General features: G+C 40.6%; 1 protein-coding gene across 6 annotated transcripts in view; it reads right to left on the bottom strand.

Annotated features, from left to right (window-relative positions):
- Positions 1-197: 197 nt before the first annotated feature.
- The window catches only part of creb5b (cAMP responsive element binding protein 5b), a 43,157-nt gene continuing 22,111 nt past the window's right edge, over positions 198-21,243 (bottom strand). For 5 of the 6 annotated variants that reach the window (XM_067509949.1, XM_067509947.1, XM_067509950.1 and 2 more), the window contains exons 6-11: positions 20,185-20,311; positions 18,810-18,920; positions 6,625-6,954; positions 5,125-5,352; positions 3,995-4,103; positions 198-3,023 (exon numbers count right to left, since the gene is read on the bottom strand). In XM_067509949.1, coding sequence (XP_067366050.1) covers positions 2,869-3,023; positions 3,995-4,103; positions 5,125-5,352; positions 6,625-6,954; positions 18,810-18,920; positions 20,185-20,311 — 1,060 coding nt within the window. In that variant the 3' untranslated portion in view covers positions 198-2,868. The remainder of the gene's footprint in view (positions 3,024-3,994; positions 4,104-5,124; positions 5,353-6,624; positions 6,955-18,809; positions 18,921-20,184; positions 20,312-21,243) is intronic. The other variant, XM_067509946.1, reaches the window with a different exon arrangement.

The raw sequence follows: 21,243 nt of genomic DNA, 5'->3' as shown, positions 1-21,243 counted from the left end.
TATTGAAGTTGTTATTTCATCAGCCATCTATCAAGTTGTCTAGACAGTTTAATAATTAATGAGCATTCTAAACCTTTAAAGCATCTAACTATTTAATGAGCAGTTATGTCTCAAGGACAAGCATGTAGAAATGCTGTTGATAATTTGATCTGAACATGTTAACAGAATAAAACAAAATACATTGTTGACTTCAAATCAGTTGTAACATTATAGAACAAATGCTTTATTTTCATACTGTAATGTAACTGCAGTGATAACTTTAACATCTGTACAAATGCAAAACCAAATGGAGACAATGTCATTAGACACAAAATGTACAAAGTTATGCAGGCGAAAAAGGGTCAATTGGTTCATTACATATAAACAATGGATTGTAGCGCTGAAATGAGCCTTGATATACAATGAAAAGCAAAATGTTCTATGCAAACATTATTTACAAACATGTACCATACAATTACTCCCTTAAAAATGAAAGGTGGTTGTATTAAATGTACAGGATTACAGAAATTAATATGTACAATATTTATACATTTAGATTTAAAATAATACAGTTATATCATTAATGTGTAGGAATTACTCTCCACCTCTCACACAAATCCACACAGACACTCGCACAAAACATCCATCCCTACCTTCTGTCTGGTGTTACAGTAACAAAAGTCTTTCTGAACTGTAAAAAAAAAAGTTAGACTTTCTTTTCTTATCAAACCCTAAACAAGCCACATCCTCTAAACGTTATTTCCAGTTGTAAGCATTTTGAGGTCATTACCATAGTTTCACATGCGAGAGGTTAATTTGGAATGATTAACAATGTAAAAAACCAAAAGGAAGTAGCTTCAGCTTAAAGGGTTGGTACAACGAAGCCCTTTTAAAGAGAATCAATATCTCTTTCTCATCACCACACACACTAAGCTGCACACAAAGACTTTCAGGTGAAGATGTCACAAACAGTCTGAATGCCTCAAGAAAACAAACGTGACTCATTGCGACACTAAAGAGCATATTCAGTTTACATCCTTCATCTTCGACAAAACTGAAATGGTAGTTTTGTTTTGTTTTTACCCCCAGAATACAAAGGCCTTTAATATGGAGACATGGTCTCTAACTAAGGTTCATTCTGCACAATGAACTATAGTTTCCCTTCTTCTGTTTACAGACACATAAAGGATACCAGCCAGAGTCTATCCAAAAAGCTAAACACGGTTATGTTTTTCGCTGGTGTTTGAAAAAGGGGGATCACTGAGAATTACTCGGACTTAATATGGCTATTCTACCCTCTGGCAAGACAGAGGACAAAGTGCATAGACAGCTCTGGGATTGCTTTACCTGTCAGTGGAATGTATTTCATCCATCATACTGTAAAACACAGTGCATTATGGTCATCATGCTTAAGAATTGACATTCCTGGTCATAGGAAAGAGAAAAAGAGAAGTGGTTAAATAAGTTCAAGACCATATTATTATGAATACATCCATCACCAATCTAAAATACAGACGAGGCCTAAGAAAGAGGAAAAGAAATTGATGAAGAGGTCAGAGGTCAGATGGATCATGAGTTATTTTTCTCCTTGGTCATCTGGTTTTGCCCTAACATGCAGCAAACAGCTAGAAGAAAGCCAGTAACAGAGAAAATAACAATTAATACATTGATTAAAGAAAACAATGATATTTATGTTGGTCAAAAGAACTTCTGTTGCCTATAAGCCAACAAAAGGTTTTGAGAAAAATTCAGGCACGTTGTGACATTTAGGAAAGCACAGGTATAAACTACTTCCCTTTAGAAACTATAAAATACTTTGCCATTCGTGGGATGCCAGTAAAAAAAACATGGCCACACTTTTTTCTGTCTTTACACAACCACTGAGCTTTGTTCCGCAGACTAAAGCAGGCAAAACACAAACTCATACTATGTATACACAATACACATGCACACTGAAAACTACGCAGGCCCACGCAATCAAAGACGTTTTGAACTTGAATCCAAATTGTGCATCCAAATGCACAACCACACACAAGAAGAGTCCTCCGTAATTAAAGCTTCAGTTGGTCCTGGAGAATGAAGGAATTCGTTTCAACTCCTGAGCTGCCTCACTGGTATAACAGTATACAGTTCTGTAGCTGTAACAACATCAGATGTCCTTAGGACCAGAGTGGCTTGGCCATGTTGTTCATAATGTGGTCATACAGCAGGAAAGCTGATCAATACTGAGATGTATTTCTTCCAATTCATCTTATGGTATTTTCACTGTCAAACTGTATGTTTAACACTTTTTGAGAATACAACTGACAGGGAAACAGTCATAGGAAAGAAATTTCTAGGAAAGAAAGGGATCGGTACACCTGCTTGCATATTCCTATCTTTAAGACATCAATTCAAGACATCAGAGGACAGTTTGCCTTGGCTTCACAAAATGAAGGCAGCCACATTCGACTCACTTATTCAGAGTCCTCGGTATGATACACATAATGCATATACCAATCATACTGTCCACATGTGACACAACGATTTGACTGATTATCAGTTCATTAGTCATACAGAGATGTAAGATCTACTTCTGGTTCCATGAACACCGTGGTCCATTTTGTACCATTTTACAACACAAAAAGTCGCTTAATTGAAATTAGCGAAACTTCCTTTCTGCTAAAAGCACAAAAAAAGTATATTTGAAAAAAGAGGCAACAAACCATATAACATTAGGCATTAATTGGTCTATAAAAATACATACTGTGGCTACTTTATAAAGAACAGCCTCACAGGCTTTTGAGGTTTTTCTTGATGGAGGGACAGAGAGGCAGCATGTGCAGCTGGCAACTCTCAGAAAGCAGAGGAGTGGGGGGCAGTTCAGGACTACGGCGAGGGTGATACTCCCTAGTGGATGGGGTTAACGTCTGTGCGGTGGTTGGCTTGCCCGTGTACACTGTTTCCCCCTACAGGTGTGGTGGAGGTGGTGATGGTGTTGTGCTGAATGACCTGCTGCTGGGAGCAAGCTGGCGCTGGACTGCTCGCTGGACTGCTTTCTGGACCTGTGGAGACAGAAAACATCACTGAGTATAGTCAGCATACGCGTAAAATTTAAGTATGTGTAAAGTTGAATTGCTATATGACCGTCACACTATACATAGAGGCTTTAATAATAATAACAACAAAATAAAGACAGACCAAGTGTGGTTATTGAATAGAAGATGAAAACTTTTATTAGAAGACAAAAACTTAGTTTGAACAAATGAAAAATAAATTCATACCCAATTCTCACCTATCATCCCAAAAATAGGCCACAAATGGATAACAAAAATATGGAAAAGTAAATTACTCAACTCCATAAACATGCCTGATGAATTTTGGGCACATTGAAGAAGACATCTGTACAAAAGCTAGGCTCATCGATGAAAGTGTCTCCCAACCCAGTCTGGGAGTTGGTTCTCTCCTGCATAAAAGAGCCATTCAGCCAAGGGATTGTGAGCCTTATTTTCCTGTGCTAAAGCCACACAGGGAGGTGCCTTATCCTAATTACATGGAAATGTCACTTGTGTCTGTATCAGAGGGTGGGGCTCTGACGTCATGCACGTCTGAGCATAGTCCAATAATCAGTGAAATCCTGAGGTACTGTATCCATGAGAGTTTGTGCAGTCTGTGACATCTTTCTTATGTCATGCCTCTGCTGCCTTGTGCATTTTGGATGGAAAAATAGGCCTCTTATGGGATTCAGACTAGCAACTCCGAGCCGAGGCCAGCTACAAGACTGCAACACCCAATGGAAGAGTCATGCAGCAACCGTGGGAGCTGGTTACGGACACAAATGAGTGAAGATTCTTGGCAGACACTGAGTCCATCATAGTTCATTCTGTAGTTTATACCTTTCCTTTGGCAAGACAAATATAGAGAATTTCCACAGCGGTGCTTTCTGCACTGTAGGGCTAAGGCACACACATGAAGGTGTGGTTTTGGTCAATATCCCAGTTGTGTGTGTGTCTGTGTTTATGCTCAAGTTACTCACTGAGGTAACCTTGGGACTCTTTCTGCATAGTGGTGATGGGACAGTCCTTGTGTGTGAGGAGAAGCTGCTTGAGTTGGGTCACCTCGTTCTTTAGCATGGTCACCTCATTCTGAATAGTGGGAAATACAAAAAAGCATTTTAAGACTAAAATCCATGGAAACAAGACAGACTGTTCTGTTATCCTCAAATATTTAATACTTTATTCAAACTAATTGCCTCAATCTATTATTACCCAGTAATTCCATGAAAACAACTAAATATTTTTATTTCTATCAGGGTTATTTTAAATCTTGGATCGAAGGTGTTAAATTCTGAGACATTCAGTATAGTGTTATGCCAACTGTAGAATCGATCATTTTGGGAATACTTCAGCTGCTATGATATTGAGATTATTAATAAACAAATCTGTTTATTGTGAGTTTCCCAACTTAGTGGAAGTCCGATGCATTGCACATTATGCAATAATTCACAAATAATATGTCATAGATAGTAGATGAATTGTAGGAAAACCGTTCACATCCAACTGATTTTGCCTTATACTTATACAGTGCAAATGTTTGCACCTGTATTTCCCTATTTTAAAACTGCAGACAAAAATAAAGATTTTGTTTTCATCAACATAAATATTCATTATTACACATTTAGTTAGTACAAATGTTTCTTCATCAGGAAAGATTAAAGTTATAATCTCATTGATTTACCGCTATTTAATTACTTCACTTTTACATTATTATTATGTTAGGTTTAGGTTTGCAAATCCCAAAAGGCAGTTTCATTTCAAGGGAATGCAAACCTAACCACAAACCTTGCATTCCCTTTGAAAATTAAAACAATTTCAGATGAACATTGTACTAGCTAAAGGTCCAAATATTTTGTGTTGATAAAAATATTTTTTTGCTTGCTTTACTCTTCATGCCATTTCAAAATAAGGGGATGCAATCTTTTGCACCCAACCACACCAGTGAAACTTATTGTTTAATTTATATTTGGAAACTGAAAAACAGGATCACTCTAACAGGAAAAGTGGGTAAGGATAATGGATGGATGGATAATTTGATAAAGCTTAATGGGGAACAGAGAAAAATACCTAATGACCTGCTATATAGCAGTGGGTCAGAAGCTCAGTGTACCTGAAGCTGCATGTTGGTCTGAGTGAGCTCTTCCGCCTTCTTCTCTAATGACATCACCCACACTTTTCTCTTCTGTCTGCATCTTGTTGCTGCTGCTCTGTTCCGCTCCAGAAACTTCCGTCGGCGTTCATCTGGATCCTCGTCCACTACTCTTCTGCGTCGCCCACCACTGGGGGGTGGAGACTGGAGGGTCTGCGTGGGCTGCATCTGTTGAGTTGCAGGTGACATCTGAAATTTGGGGAAACTGTATCATTATCACTGAACCCTTTGATCTTACGAGAGAGTGTCCGTCTGCCACCATTCAACCAGACACATAGCTATTCTCACACACTGTGGATGGCAATTCACCTGCCTACTGTCATCGCTGCACTGTCCTCAAAGCCTCTTGCCTCTAAACAGGGACCTTTACATTACTTCCTGCAGGTATCTTATGTCCGGCACCATACACTAAGTCAACATGCTGTTGTGCCATGGGCCCTGTGAACCGGGCTATGGGTGTCAGGAGTGACTGAGTGACTGGGTGGATTCACCAGCCTGCCCACCTTGTTAAAGAGGTGTCAGGAGGCCGTTTTTCCATCGCCCACTTCCACTCAAACCAACAGTGCCAGACACAGTCAAAAGGTTCATTTCTATAAATGTACATGCAGTGACAGATGTTGACATAAATCTGGCAAGGTCAGGTGGCAAGGTCTTAAGATCATTACTATTTTATGAGAACCATGGAAAATACAAGCTGCTTTATTGGCTTCTGTGCAAAGAGGGAGTGTTGTTTTAATGCCTTAAAGGGACATTTGGAACATACAGTGAGTTGCAATTCTTGAAGTCAGATTGTCCTTCATCCAAAATTATTGGCACTGCAGAGGGCATTAGACAATGAAAGGACGAAGTGTCTCACATTGTTATTTTTAATGCTGTCTGCAATACTTCCAAAGTCTTTTGTTAAAATAAACCATATCTTCACATTAATGCATTTCTACGACTGTTAGCTAATGCTGTATGTTCACCATCAGGCGCAGCAAATATAAAACTTCTTCTGCACCTGGAGCATTTTGTGGCCATATAATAGCAGCTTGGCAGAGGGAATGCAGCTTAGTTTCCAAAAGACAGTCCTGCCACATCTTTTATAATAGCAACTTTAAGCCTCTTCATGACCCCTTAACTTCATAGCAAGCATCTGAGACTAAACTGTAGCTGACCAAGAAATTACTTGGCATTATGACTGCAACAAGTTAAAATGTGTTTATCCACTGACTTTCTGAGTGTACTCCTATGTGTGTACTCCTACCGTATATTGAAGCATTGATAGCTGACTCAATGAATAAAACGCTTAAAGCACTACTAAGGCACTGCTTTTCTTCAGGAGTATTACTAATTAGTATTTAGAAGTGGTGTCTAGCTCTATGAGAGGTTTTAATGTGCAGCGTAGTTTATGTGTTATTGAACTTGTGGCCTTCAGGCTGTCTGCATGCATCTACTCTCCTAGAAATGTACTTTGCTTACCTGTGAAGCAGAGTGCATTGGATGGTGTGGTGAGGTCTGGTGTGGGTGCCCAGGATGGAGATGGGGATTGTGTGAGTTGTGATGGGGGTTGTGTCCCTGCGGATGGTGCTGTCCACCCTGGCCATGACCCTGGGTGTGGTGGTGATGCCCGTGGTGCTGGTAGGCATGGGGAGGGGCTTGCAGGTGCTGGTGCGGGTGTGAGTGTGAGTGCATGTGATGGTGGGAGCCTTGGTCCTGCCGTGATGACATCATCTCCATCATGTGGCCCATGGAGTTCATGTTTCCGTTGGTGATGGCACCCGGGTGGTGCGAAAGTGCAGCCTTCAGTCTCTAAATACACAAAATGGACGCCAAACATGATGCTTAAAATCATTCTCTATTATTTTTTTTAAGTATGTACATACTTTCAGGGTACTGATAATCAGCAGTTACCGAGAGCTGACGATGAGATGATGAATGGTTCCATAAATCCATATGTCAGGAGAACTAATCAAAGACACTTAGACTGTCCTCTGTGTCTCCTTCAGTCCTGTCATTCCCCCTTTTTACCTTTCACGATTGCCATCCCACCAGTCCCTCCTCTTCATATTCCTAATAGCCTCCCTCACTGCTGAGCATGTATGTGTGTGACTGTGGATGTCTGCCGGTGAGATGAGCTTGTTGGCAAGGTGTGACCCTCAGCCTGGTCTCACTGTGGAGCCAGCAGGGGAATTGTTGTGTTAACCGTGTGGTCTTCTTTGCCCAGACTGACCCAATGTGGCCTGGGCGCGAGACCAGAGAGAGGCTCACTAAAGGTGCACTTGTGTTCCCTATGTTTACCAAATGTACTCTCCTCAAGAGTCTGTTTTTCTGGGCATCACAGACAAATAAGAGACCAGAGAAAATCATAACCCAAATATTCGAGTGTCAAAATATTTCTTCAGCTTCATCTACTATACACAGACCTAGACAAATTTTCAACAAGTCCATGTCTGCCCAGTTACATGACTTACTTACATACATCTGCTTTAGGAATAAGTGGGAAAGTGTGGACACTGTTACCTTGTCAAACAATGGCTATGTTTTCATCAAAAGCACACTACTGAGGTAAATATATACTTAACACAAAATATACTGAAGATCCAACAAATAAAGGCATATATTTCAAGGCTACTGTTGTGAATTCCACAAAGTTTTCTATTCTAGTTCTCTTTCCTCTGTGAGTTCCCTTCCCCCTTTTCCCAGCTGCTGTCAGTAAGTCCACACTGTGTCCAGGGCACCATATCTTTTAACAACATTCACATTCATGATTCCCACAGGGAATGGCATCCAGCTGGTCTGGATCACAGTGCTAGGACACGACTAGACTCTCACACTGTCCATGAGTGGAAGGCTTTTTAAAAAAAGGGAGGAGAGACAGTCAAATCATTTTAGATGTGGGCTTGTTAAAGCTATTAGAGAATATTTTTCATGTTTCATATCATATTTTCAAAATATATAAAGTATATGTATTCCTACAATGATGAATTAAGCGTGTGACTTTCTTTCCTTAGCTCACCATACTCACTAAACTGCAAATGAAACCAGTACAGTGAAGTTATGACCTTGTCAAGCCTGTTTTGGCTGAGAATGGTTTCTGCTTGTCAAAGCACAAGATGTCTCACATTGAGATACAGCACTACATTTCTACAGGTAACATGACATTGTCTTGATTGGTTGTCCTTCATTATAAATATTTTAAATGTGCTTGCTTAATATTTAAGTCTATTTGATCAAACCCAACTCCTCCTACTGTAACCACAGTCTCAGCAGCAAAACCCTAAGAGACCACAGTTGTACCTCTTGGTGAACAGTGAGACAGGGGTTAAAATACCACAGGTTCTACACTAACACACAGCGGGTGGCCTCAGGCCTGCAGCTGTCCACAGCATTGCAGTCATACAAAAATGCACTGAGGGTCACAAGCAGCAGTGAGGAATCTGTGACTTAGTGTAACACACTGTTACTATCAACAATTAGGTCTATATGATATGGGTATTAATGTCAGATATTGGCATGATATAAAAATGCAGAGTTAACATCTTACTGACATGCAACTAAAACAGTAAATTGATTTAAATGAGCTTACAGATATCAATCATGGTCATCAGTGTTGACAAGGACATCTTCCGAGTCTGACAGCTCTTGCTACACACCTTCCTTAAGTTTTCAGCTTGTCAGTCAGCAAAAAAGAGGTGAGGTCCACCCCTCTTGTGAAAAGAAAACCAATCAGAGTTTGGCAATCTTCTGCTTGTCAGCCACAGAGAAGGCAATCACATGAATGAAGAGTAGCCAGGGGAATGTGCTGGCTGCCTCTCTACATCTGTACTCTGTTTTTGTGGCCCTAGTAAAATTGTCTGTTTAGGTAAGATGCTCATCTGTGGCTGCTAGAGCTGCCTACCAGATACTGGGGGAGAAAGACAAAGAGGGAGATGAAGGGAGGGGGGCAGTGAAAGAGAGAGAGAGAGAGAGAGAGAACAAGGGTGAGGGGAGATTAGATGGCCTCTAATGTCTCCTCCCTACACACCATCAGCCCAAGACAGCAAGTGCTCATTTATCAGTGTCTCTGAGAGCTGTCCAGCTGGCAGAGCAGTGCTATCTGTTTATTAATTCAATTAGCCTGCATACAAGGAGGCCTGAGAGTGTCAAAGTACAAAGGCAGGTCGAAGTGCTGAGGGGCCAGTTCACAAGCCTTAGCGGTGAAGGTTACAAACAGGATTGAGAAAAAAGACAATAGATGCATGATTAGTGGTCTGACATTAGCCATAGTTTTATCAGCTAAATTTGACCATAAGTAAAAAAAATTCCCATTAGATCAAGATTTAAAAAATTTAGCCCACAACACAAACAGATCGAAGAGAAGAACGGACAAGAAGAAAACACAACAGATTTCAATCGTTGGCAGGTACTATAATAATACACACAAATAAAAACAAAGTTTAAAGCAAAGGCAACATTGTGTCAAAAAAAAACCTTACCGTTATACAAGCTTACTCCTGATGCTATCTGCAAATGTGCCTGCTACTGCTCCATCTGAAGTTGAGACACAGCTCAGTTAAAATCAGTTCAGCCAAAACTTAAGTCTTTGTATCCCAAACCACAGTGACGCAACTAAGGGATGTTAGTAGAGCGATGATGAGCAGGCTGTGATTCCCAAACACCTTCATCAGCTCCCTAATGACTCTTTAACACATGGTTGTATTTCCCCAGACTGTGCTAAGCACAAGAACTTAACCACCCCATGCATTTTACTCTAATAACACACACATACATATACATTTTTTTCCTGCAGCAACATGGCTGCCACAGAAAACAGTCATTAAATCAGTGCAGGTGTTAGCCTGTGGCTATCCAGGGTGCTCACAGATGGGCACAAAATCTGCCCTACCATTGTCTGCCATGCTGTTGTTTAAAACTTGAAAATTGAAGCAAAGTCACACATAAAAGATAACTAGTCTGTGACACCATAAAGCAATGTTCAGCTTCTTCCAGGATAAATCTATAAATTAGCAGCCTATATATCTGTAATCTCCCCTCAGACCTTTGCCATCTGACCTTTGTAGTCCCACTTCTTTTTTTAGGCTCCTCTCATTAATATGGTGTTAAGAGGAGCAGGTGATCACCCATTAATGATATTTATTATGGCTGTTTCCTCTTCAACATGGAGCCTTTGAGTGATGTCCCTGTGAGTGCTCTGGGTACATACTGAGAACACACTCAAGTTTCTCCTTATCAGATGACTTCATATCTATTAACCCTGGCAGAAAAAAGCAAGAGCATGGAGCAGGTACAAAAGGAAAAGACCACGCCCGCCTCAGGATGGGTAAATCAAACCCACTGAGGTCAGGGTGAGCACTTTTATTCCCCTTAAAAGTGGAGCAGTGTACTATCAGGGGACCTGTGGCCCTCTGGCGCCTTACAGCAGGTTAGAAAGATTTAACCAGTCTGTGGAGTCATAGTTTAAGTACAAAAAGATCCAAATGGCCGCTTCCACTTAACATTAAATACTCCAGAGAGAAACATTAAAGCTTCTGTCTGCCTCTGTCAGCCTTTTGTTAACACTACGATAGCACAGCAGCATGTTCAGTGATGATGTCTACTGATGTCTACTGCTCCCAGTATTTCTAATGGCATAATATTTCATTCTCGTCTTTCCTGGCAGTATATTTTGTAGACCTAGCCCCCTAACTCACAATCTAAACCCAACATGGGTTCACCATCTGCAGTTGAAAGAAACAGTTTAGTTCAGTAGCTTTGCCAAGCACTCGGACGATCTAATTCCATTCTCTTCATCTCCACCACTACTACCCACCAGTGCCTGCATGCAAAACTCAGTCTCGGTCCCCTTAAACTCCACACCCCCATTAGTTCAATTTTATTAGATTTCCCTGTCGCCCAAAGAGCCAGGAACATCCCCCCTTTTCTCTCTCTCTCTCCCTCTCAATCTCTCTATCTCTCTCTCTCTCTGTCTCTCACGCACGCACACACACGCACACACACACACACACACACACACACACACACACACACACACAAACACACACGCACACACACACACACACACACACACACCTCTTCCCTGTTTCTCCACCCCCTTTCTTTCTGCTTGCCAAGAGCTGGGGACTGTTAAACTGATTTCCTCAGGGATTGGTGAGGCAGACAGTCTGATGGGAGTGCTGGGCTGTAATTTTGCCCCCTCTCTCCTCTCTCGGGTTTTCGGCCAAACTGATCACAGCCGGGCCAAACAGAGCCTCCCTGTGGTTCCAGACTGAGACAGAGAGATGGACATAGACTGCCTGGTCTGCCAGGGCCAGACGCTCTGGTAGTGCTTGAAGGCACTGTGGCAGTATGGACGCAGCGAGACACACACCCACTAAGGAGAATGTTCCAAAACATGTGCTCATACTCTTGGCAGCTTTTCCACCCTGTCAAGTTAATGGATGGGCCTCTGATTCTACTCTGTATATACCCACTCTTGCCTGTCTTGTAAAGTCCTGATCTAGTGCAGCCTACATGGTTATCACTACACTCATTGCCACAATGTTGAATGCAGAGAATTCCTCTGATTGAATGACAGATGGAGCATGAACAAAATAATAATGACGCAAATAAAAGTAAGCTAAAATTTTTCAGGTTATTTACTTACTTCAGGTTACTCAAATGAAAATGCTAAAAACAACAGATCTGTAATGATTGTCTATTATGGCTGAGAAAGGACTCTATAACTTTTCTGCCAATCAGAGTTTAGATTTAAATTCCAATCAGTGTTCCTACCTTTGCCGCTTTCATTGAAACCTTTTCTTGCAATCATACTGAGCTATTAACATTAGCATTACACACTGTTAAGTACCTATAGGCATGAGATTCCTCTTTCCACAAGTGGTTCCAACCTGTAAGCATTAACTGGTCTGAGAGATGAGGTAGTGACATAACTGGTGACTTTATCAGGCTGAATACCTCTGACCCAAAAGACTTTATTCAACAACCCCTCCAGTGTTTGAGATGTTAGTTTGTTTAGTGAATATCTCATTTACAGGTCAGGCTTCAGGGGGTCTCATGGCGGCTGGATCAGTCCAGCCTGGCCCGTGTGGTGATGGAAGCTAGTTTACCCAAGCTTGGCTCTGCCGGAGCCCCATCCTATTCACAAGCCCTGAACCATGACCAAATGGCCTTCACATACACCCCCCATCAGCACAGCTAAAACAACAAGCAGCCATCCAAAGACAAGCAGATACAATACTCTGCACCACAACTGACATCCCAAACCCACACATACTCAATGCACACACACTAAAATTATAACTACTAAAATTTTAAAGTTTAAGTGTCCCTAAAATACCCCACTGTATATTAGCTTTACAATGTCAAATTCACAGCTTACTATTAAAATTTACTATTTAAAGCTGTTTGCATTCACATTACAGAAACAAAATGCAAACTGGTTTCCTACAACACTCTAGAAGTTTAAGTTTCCTCTGCATCTTGCTATTTCAGTCAAGATTTTATGAAAGTAAGGGAGGTCATCCTTTGCAGACATTTTTAATATATACACCCCATTTCAACAAAACTGTGTAAGATATAAAAAGTAATAAATAATTTGGTATAAAAAGAGCAGCACAGAGTTTTTCAGAAGTAAAGGTTCATCGCTCTGTGAAAAAAATGTCTTCTTTAAGGATGATGTATCTCAACATAAAATTTGGAGAATACACAATATTACATAATGGTATTAAGACATCCCAGGAATCCAGAACAAAAACTGGGCCTATAAACTGATGTTGAACAGTTGTGATTTGCAGGCCCTCAGGCAGCACTGCATTAAAAACAGCCACAATTCTGTAATGGAACATACTGCAGTGGGTCAGTAAGAACTCTGAAACCATTGTCAGTAAACCTGTTTGGTGCTGCATCCACAAATGTAAACTCTACCATTCAAAGAAAAACATACAGCATGAATACAAGAGCCAAGAAATGCCAGTGCCATCTCTGAGCTTGAGCTCACAACTGATTGATACAAAGTGAAAAGAAAATTCCTATGGTCTGATAACTCAACATTTTCAATTATTTTTGGAAATCATGGTCCTCTGGGTAAAAGAGGAAGGGGACCAATCAAAGTTATTAATGCACAGTTTAAAATTCAGCAGATGTAATGTTATGCAGGTAGATCAGTGCAGAACACATTAGTAACCTGCACATTTGTGAAAGCTCAATTAATGCTCAACAATACAAGATTTAACATACATGGAGCAACATATGTTCACATCCAGAAGGTGTCTTTTTCAGGGAAGGCCTCGCTTGCACAATGCCAAACTGTATCCTGTGTGTATGACAACAGCATGGCTCCTCAGTAAAAGAGACTGGTTGCAGTCTACGCTTATCACCCACTGAAAACAATGGAGGCCGAAAGCTGTTAAAAAAAACTGCTTTTATACTTAAAACAACTGGTCTCTACAGTTTTCTGCAGTAATGCCTACAGTGTGTTGTTAAAAGAAGAGGTAAACATGCCACTTTCCCATTTTTCAGAACCATGTTGCTGGCATCAAATTCAAGTTTAAACAAGTCAACATATGGTGCTGCTCAGTTGTGTTTAACTGACAGCTGTAGTATTTTGCCAACCTCATTATACAGTGCATTCAGAAAGATTTTAGACCCCCTTTACTTTTTTCAATTTTGTTATGTTGCTGCCTGATTGTTCAAATTCAATTTTTTCTAATTAATCTAAGCTCATCACCTGCCCAATACCATCTCTACTGGTGGAAGCATCATGCTGTGGGGTAGGGTGGTGGGGGTTCGGCGGCAGGGACTGGGAGACTGGTCAGGGTTGAGCTGAATGAAGTAAATTATACAGATATCGTCAATAAAAACCTGCTCCACAGGGCCCATCTCTGGGGAGACCTGAAAAAGGCTGTCCACAGACGGCCCCCATCCATCCTGACTGAGCAAAGAAGAATGACAGAAAATGTCCCAATCCAGGTGTGCAAAGCTTGTTACGTCATACCCCAAAAGACTCAAGGCCATAGTTGGTGCCAAATGTGCTTCAACAAAGTGCTGAGCAAATGGTCTAAATACTTAAGTATATGTGATATTTCAGATAATTAAAATGAAGTGTTTACAAAGACTTCTAAAATTCTCTTTTTACTTTGTCATTATAGAGTACTGAGTGTGGATTAAAGAGAAAAAAAACAACTGTAGTATTAGGCTGCAACAAAAAAAAGAAAAGAAAAAAGTGAAGGTGGTCATAATACTTTCTGAATGCACTGCATATGAACATAGGTTAAATGACAAAAACATCACTCTGTATGGAGTACATTGGCATGTGGTTGAACACGCTGTTCATTATTGCAAGAAGCAATATAATGAGTGTATAGGACTGATCAGGTGAGAATGTATTAAAAACTATACAACATCCCCTTTTACCTTTGAGTATTACTACTGTATATGCAGTATGCTTCGCAGGTTCAGGCAAACCAAACACTTTGGGAAGGTAGAAGCAGTGAGAGAGGGGCCCCTCTCTAGTCTGTCTCCAGCACTGATAAACTGGCAGACACACATTGATCCTCATTGCTACACACACTCTGTTCGGACAATGCTCCTAGATGGCAATAGACTGAAACATATGTTTATCTACACAACTTACTTTGAACTGTACACACTAACATTTAATATTAGTATCTATTGTACTGTATCCTATTCTATGTGCGATAAATGTGTCTTGTGTTCTGTGTCTCTGTTTGACTGCTCTTCATCACAAATCCACATTCAAATGTTTACTTAACTAACTGCACAAATGTACATAACATATCTGTATCAAGAAGCATGTGCAAACACTAAGTTCATCGTTTGTTTTAGCCCATTTTCTCTACAGATGTGTTTTGGGTCCAAAGGCCATGATTACCAGAGAGGGTGATAATGCAATCAGAGGTAGCATTTCCACGCTTTCTTAGAACATATACAGTACACATTTTCTAGACACCAGTGAAGAAGCATGCAGATTCAGCTGTACGCTTAGCTCACCGCCCCCCTCAAGTGACATCATACCATGACAATGCTACCATTCATACAGATATTGCTTACAAAACCTGGAGTTTTTTTCCTATTGTTTGTGCTGCTCCTGTTCACAATAAGAGGTTTACCCAGAGGTGCTCCCCTAGTACAGTAGAAGAAAATGAATGGAACATGTAATAGAGTTTCCATGTATGATAATGGCTTAACTGCTTATATATGTATTCATAATGAGCTAATCGCTCAATCAATCACTGTATGTAGCAGAAAAGAAAACTGACACATCTGTGGCTGCTTCACCGTTTTCTATTATTGGCATGTAACATTCTCATTTATTAGCTGTTTAGAGCAAAACTTGATCATTAGATCTATTAATTCTGTAACTGTACTAAAATGTTAGAACAGTAAGGGTTGTATAAACTTATGTAAAAAGCTGCCTTAGTAGGCTAAAAACCCTTTGATTATTGGTCCTCCTATGTCCTATGAAATGTTTCTTTAAGAGACACACTGTTTCTTTCCCTCCTCAAGTAAAAAGGAGTACATTTAGAGCATGCCAGGAATTATGTCATCCACCCATTTAGTGCCAGCTCCACAGCGAAGACCGAAGGAACATATAGTATTGTTTATCTCATAAAAAACTCAGCACCTAGGCTTATGCTTAGTGACAAATTTATTGTCCCTAGTAACAATGTAAACAATAGATAATTGGGAGATAATAAATAACACATTTTCATACCTCAGCACTAAACTGTTTCAAGGCCTCTCTGTCTGAAATTAGCAGGCAAGCAGGATGTGTGGAAAGCATGGAGCTTTGAAAATGGTCCCACTGACATGCGCTGAGTCATGTCCAACAGTTGGCACTTGCAGATGTTATTTGGAACTAGTTTGATAAGAGCCTTTTTGGGCTTCCCTCATTGCAGATGAGAAATGAAACATCTTTCATCATACAAACAAACATATCAAACAGAGAAGCATGAAAGAAGAATATATGTAATGTTTGTTTATACAGTACTGTATGTGCATCTTCACTTGTGTGTTTGCGTGTCATGTGTATGTGCGTAGTTCTCATTTGCTATTTACTTAGCACCTCATAGTGTTTTTAACTGTCTAAACACATGTACATGACACCATGCAAAGAAGATGACATGGAGCTGAAGTGCACAGTGTGAATGTGTGTGTGTGCATGTGTGTGTATGTATTTGTGTGTGTGTCTGTGTGCGTGTGTGTGCGTGTGTGTGTCTGTGTGAGTAAGTGTCAGGCCCTGTGGAGAACTAGCTCTGTGAGGTGACGTAATGCTTTGGCAAGTGTGCTGTGGAACTTGGCCTCCTCTACTGTATGCAGCGTTTCCTCCACGCTGTGAGGGTCAACTATCCCACAACCTCGAGCACACAACATGCACCATTCAATTCCCCAGACCATAACAGAGCAGAACACAACCACACCCGGTCCAATGAGCACCCAGTGCTTCACTAGAAAAAAAAACACTTGAAACAAAACTAATAAAACATTCTAATCGCAGCAACGCTCCCAGACAGCACGCTAAAAGCATTAAAAGAAAACATACATGTCAGTTACTACAACAAGTTTTTCTATATCACTTATGATGGCACTTAGGGAGAAAATCTGAGATAGAGGATAACAAAGATGGGTACTGAGGCAGATCCGGTCTTTGGCCCAGTACAAACAGAGAGCTTAGAGCAAGATATGAGTCCCCAAGGGGCCACAGCAGTCCTTCGGCTCATTAACTATTTACACCAGAGACAGGCCTCTGTGCTGCTCTGGTCCACCACAAAATCAATTAAGCTTCATTAGCCAAGGCACTGGGCGTGCTTTCTTTGGCGGGGGGGGTTAATACTAATGCTTCCAGTTACTAGAAAATATATTTTTTTAAATCAAAACCATACACATAGAGGCAAACATGCATGCACAGATGGATGGGAGTTTAGAGAACTAGGCTGAGCAGAAGTAGTTTCATGTCATGCATAAAGAATCCTTCCAATTTCTCGCTCTCATTCACTATATGGTGTCTCGGAATATCAATACAATCTCTCGCCTTTCAACTCCCCTCTCTGTCTCTCTATCTACTTCCATCATGTCTATCAAAGTCCCACTCTATCCCATTCTCCACTCTCACAATGTAAACGCTAAGAAGGAGTGCATCCAGGTCCGTACCTTGGGGGTGTGGGGTTACAGTGTGGAGATTTCCCATTGGCAGAAAGTCAACATGGTTAAGGTAATGTGATTAGCACCGGATTGAGAATGTCGCAGGGGACACATGGGCCTGATCATGGCCCAGTTATCTGATAGCAAGTCCGTATTTATCGACCTGGTCGGGGCGCGGATATTACATACATTAGAGACTCTGCCTATTCTTATGAAATCCATGCTGGAGATCGCAGCCCGATAACCAATTAGTCTCTCACTTTCTGGGCACAATCATGGAATTCCATCAGTTGCGTTCAGACATCAGGAAGCAGAATCTCAATGGATTCACCTTTGCTAGCTTTGCTTCGTGTCTGAATAGCCAAATAACCAGAAAGTTGCATGGTGCAATGGCTTGCAGCCATTTAGCAACTGCATATGTTTATAGGAGGCCTAACAGGGCATTTACAATCCAGTTACACAGATAGGAGGCAAAAAAAAAAAAAGAGTAAGATGTGTCTGGATGATGGCCAGAGAAGAGATAAGCCTAATACACTAATATTGTGTTACCCTAGTGTGTTACCATAGGAACAGTTGGAGAGATTCAAAAGACTACAAAGACGATCAATCTTGAGAGAGCAGGAGGAAGAAGGAGAATTAAATGCCCTGGGAATGCTCCCGCTCTCCTCTATCAAACCAATAACTCTTCTAATGACCTCTGCTACCTCCCCTGTCTCTGTCTCTCTCTCTCCTGTTCCACAAGATGTTTCTCTCAAGCAAACTCACAAAAGCAGCCTATGCTTTTCATTATGGTTTGTGATTTGTTTTTTGTTTTTTTTGCTAGACGAGTCATTGCACTTGCTCTTATTTCTATAGAGCCATTTTTATTTCTAGTATTTTTAAAAACATGGGTTGATACAGCATTATTAAGTCTGCATCACCTGGAGAGTTACCGATTGGCAATTTGACATAATCTTAGGTATTCTGTCAGTGCTAGCATTTGCATTTGTATTAAGGGCAATTTTGGCATGCAAAATCAAAATGAGTCTCTCTATTTCTTCAGCTTTCCTAATTTAAGTCATTCTCTACTTGTTAACTCTCAAAGTCATTTCTGTCTCATTCCTCTCACTGCTATGTCTCATTCCCGCTGCTCTCACTGAATGCTTTGTGAAAGATGAGGTCATCAGATTTTTTTCCCTGGTGTGTTAAACTAGTGCTAACAAGTTGCAGGACCTACAGAACATGTTCTGTACATTAAGATATACATCAGGCAGGCAGAGGGCAGCTCAGCCACCACAACATAAAGGGCCCTTTATTCCAGCCAGAGTCTCCAGTGCTGCACTGGCAGGTTCAGGCACAGCTTTGATTACGCATCAAATGATGAAATCCACACAGGCCTAAGAGCAGAGTTTTTCTGGCACAGCTCAGTGGAAAATAGAATTGCAACACTTTGAGCTTGTGTGTGCACACTTGTGAATGTGTGAGCAGAAATGTGTATGTCCATGCGAATACATGCCTATACTCACCAGTTTGGCTTCTGAGTGCATGGGGGAAATGTGGGTGGAAGAGCAGGAGCTGCTGTGGGTGGGACCTTGCATACCCATCATATTGGTGCCCATGGACATTTGTCTCTCCATCTAAAGATTATCATGAAAACACCATGAGAACAGTCATAAAGCTGTAAACACAATATTCCTAGATCATTTTATACAAGATGGAATGATTCATAAATAGTTAATTTAGCTATTGATTATTCATGCTTGTCTTTAAGTCTTAACAAGATGTTATCAATGCTTTCACAAAAAGATTCAGCGTTTTGAGGGTGAAACTTTGGGGGATGTGATGGGAGAGCACTAGAGCCTGATTTCACATGACAGACTGCCCTGTGCACAGAGCTGTGTGATGATAACTGGAGCTGACCCAAAACAGGAAGCCAGCACGGAGGGGACTTAACACAGGAAGCCAGTGCAACAGGGGTGTGTGTGTTTCTGATAATAGTGTGTTGTCAGTCACATTAAACCCCAGCTGCTCTTGGTGCAGTATGTATTAATAAGGTAAATAAGATATGAAGTAGGTTGAGTTAGTAGTTTAAACACATTAGAATCTGTCATATATGTGTTGTTATAGCTTGTCCCTGACTGATCTTCAGGGCCAACAGGTGGGAAGGGTTGCCTGCATGAGGTGATGATGTGAGCAGTCTTCACTAAGCAGCATATGCAGGAAAGAAGAATATTTTGTGAGTGTTTGCATGCATGCATATATGTGTATATGTATATATGTCAGCTGCTGTGGCTTCCCAGCTGCTGAACTCAAGGTAGTGTTGTGATCTCTGTGGGGAATGGCCCTTCACCAACCCCTTCTGCCTGACCCACACTCCCTCCCTTATTCAAAAAGACTCAAGCCGAGAATCTGACACATAGCCTTAATTGCACTAAGTGTGTTTTGTGTAAAAATATCACCCAAACCTGCACCCCTTTCCTGAACCGTCAATCTTCCCAAAAATCTCTTAGCTCGTAATTTAATAAACATGGGAGGGTTTTTTCCATACCATAAACATGGTCTGTCTTGTGTTACAATGAAAACATATGTTGTATCATTAGAATCCTGATATGAGGAGCTTTCTCTGGGTTGTTATCATTCTCTGTTTCCCAGTGTGGGTGCACTAAATCTTGTTGGCTTAATTACAATAATGTTGAAACCCGGAGGAAGAATCACTCATTTATACAGAAATGACTTCCCTGTTGTATGTCATTTTTTAATGCTGATAGGAAATGCCACAATCTTCAAACCTACATGCAGCAACTCTTGTGGAGTCTAAATGTACAATTTCATCACAAATGTTATATGTTTGTTTCTGCATTTGAGAAAGAACCCATGAGTGAAGGGGCTTTGTGGACTCACAGGCATCAACACGGCGGAGGAGCCGGGCATGGTCGGGTCTGGCAGAGTTCCAGGCATGGAGGCTGGCAGAGGCTGTCTCTGTCTGTTTCGTAGGTGCAGCAGTGAGGACAGAGAGCCAGGGACAGGCCTGAGAGGACACAAATCCGCAAACTTAATTGAACATTATTAATCTTTATTTTGTCATATAGCAGCCCTAAACCAATTACCACGACTATGTTACTGATTTTAATTTGACTTATGAAGCAGCTGTAACTGGTGCCTAAACAAATAATGACTTATTGATGCAGTATAACACAGCTTTAATCAACTTATATAATATCTGGTTTCAATAATAAAACATATAGTAATTGTTGATAAACATGAAGAAAACAGTCATAGCATCTTCTGGAGACACATGTTGTAGTCCTCTATCAGTAAAGAGAGTTGTGTCAATGTCATAAGAACAGATTTAAAAAATAATAGTTATTAAATAAATAAAAAATATAATTATCACATGGTTTCTAAATAATTAATATTTCATACAAGTATATAATCTGAAAACATTACATGTGTACAGCTGTAACTTTCATTACCGATTGTGTGTCTTCACAAGAGTAGCTACGTCAGACAAAATTGCAGTTAGCCATGTTCGATAAGCATATAAAAGCTAAAAGAGAGACAAATAAAAAGTGTATCACAAAAGAAAAGGGGATAACAGGTCTGATGGCTTAGGTCAACCTTTGACTGCTGCACGTTTAAAAGCTAAAGTTGCCAAAAAGCTGTTAATCCTCCATTAAAAAAAAATAAAAAAACTTTTGCTGATCATACCAGACAAAGGGTTCCAAAACCTCTAAACAAATGTCTGCATTACCTGTAGCTTCACAACTGCATGACTGGCTATAGACAAAATTCATACACAGCTATTGCGTGTCTACAAAATAGCATTGTTAAAGAAAGAATCCCCTAGATTAAGCAATTGCACTTAATATTAATTAACACAAATTTCGCAGCAAATGTTTCCCCGAATTCCTTTGTTTTTAGTTTCTGCTTGTCACTGTGGCTACAAAGTCGTACTGGAAA

Source organism: Channa argus, chromosome 7 (assembly GCF_033026475.1).
Source record: "Channa argus isolate prfri chromosome 7, Channa argus male v1.0, whole genome shotgun sequence".
NCBI lineage: Eukaryota > Metazoa > Chordata > Actinopteri > Anabantiformes > Channidae > Channa > Channa argus.
The sequence above is the reverse complement of the archived record's forward strand: the minus strand, read 5'-3'. Positions and strand labels throughout refer to the sequence as shown.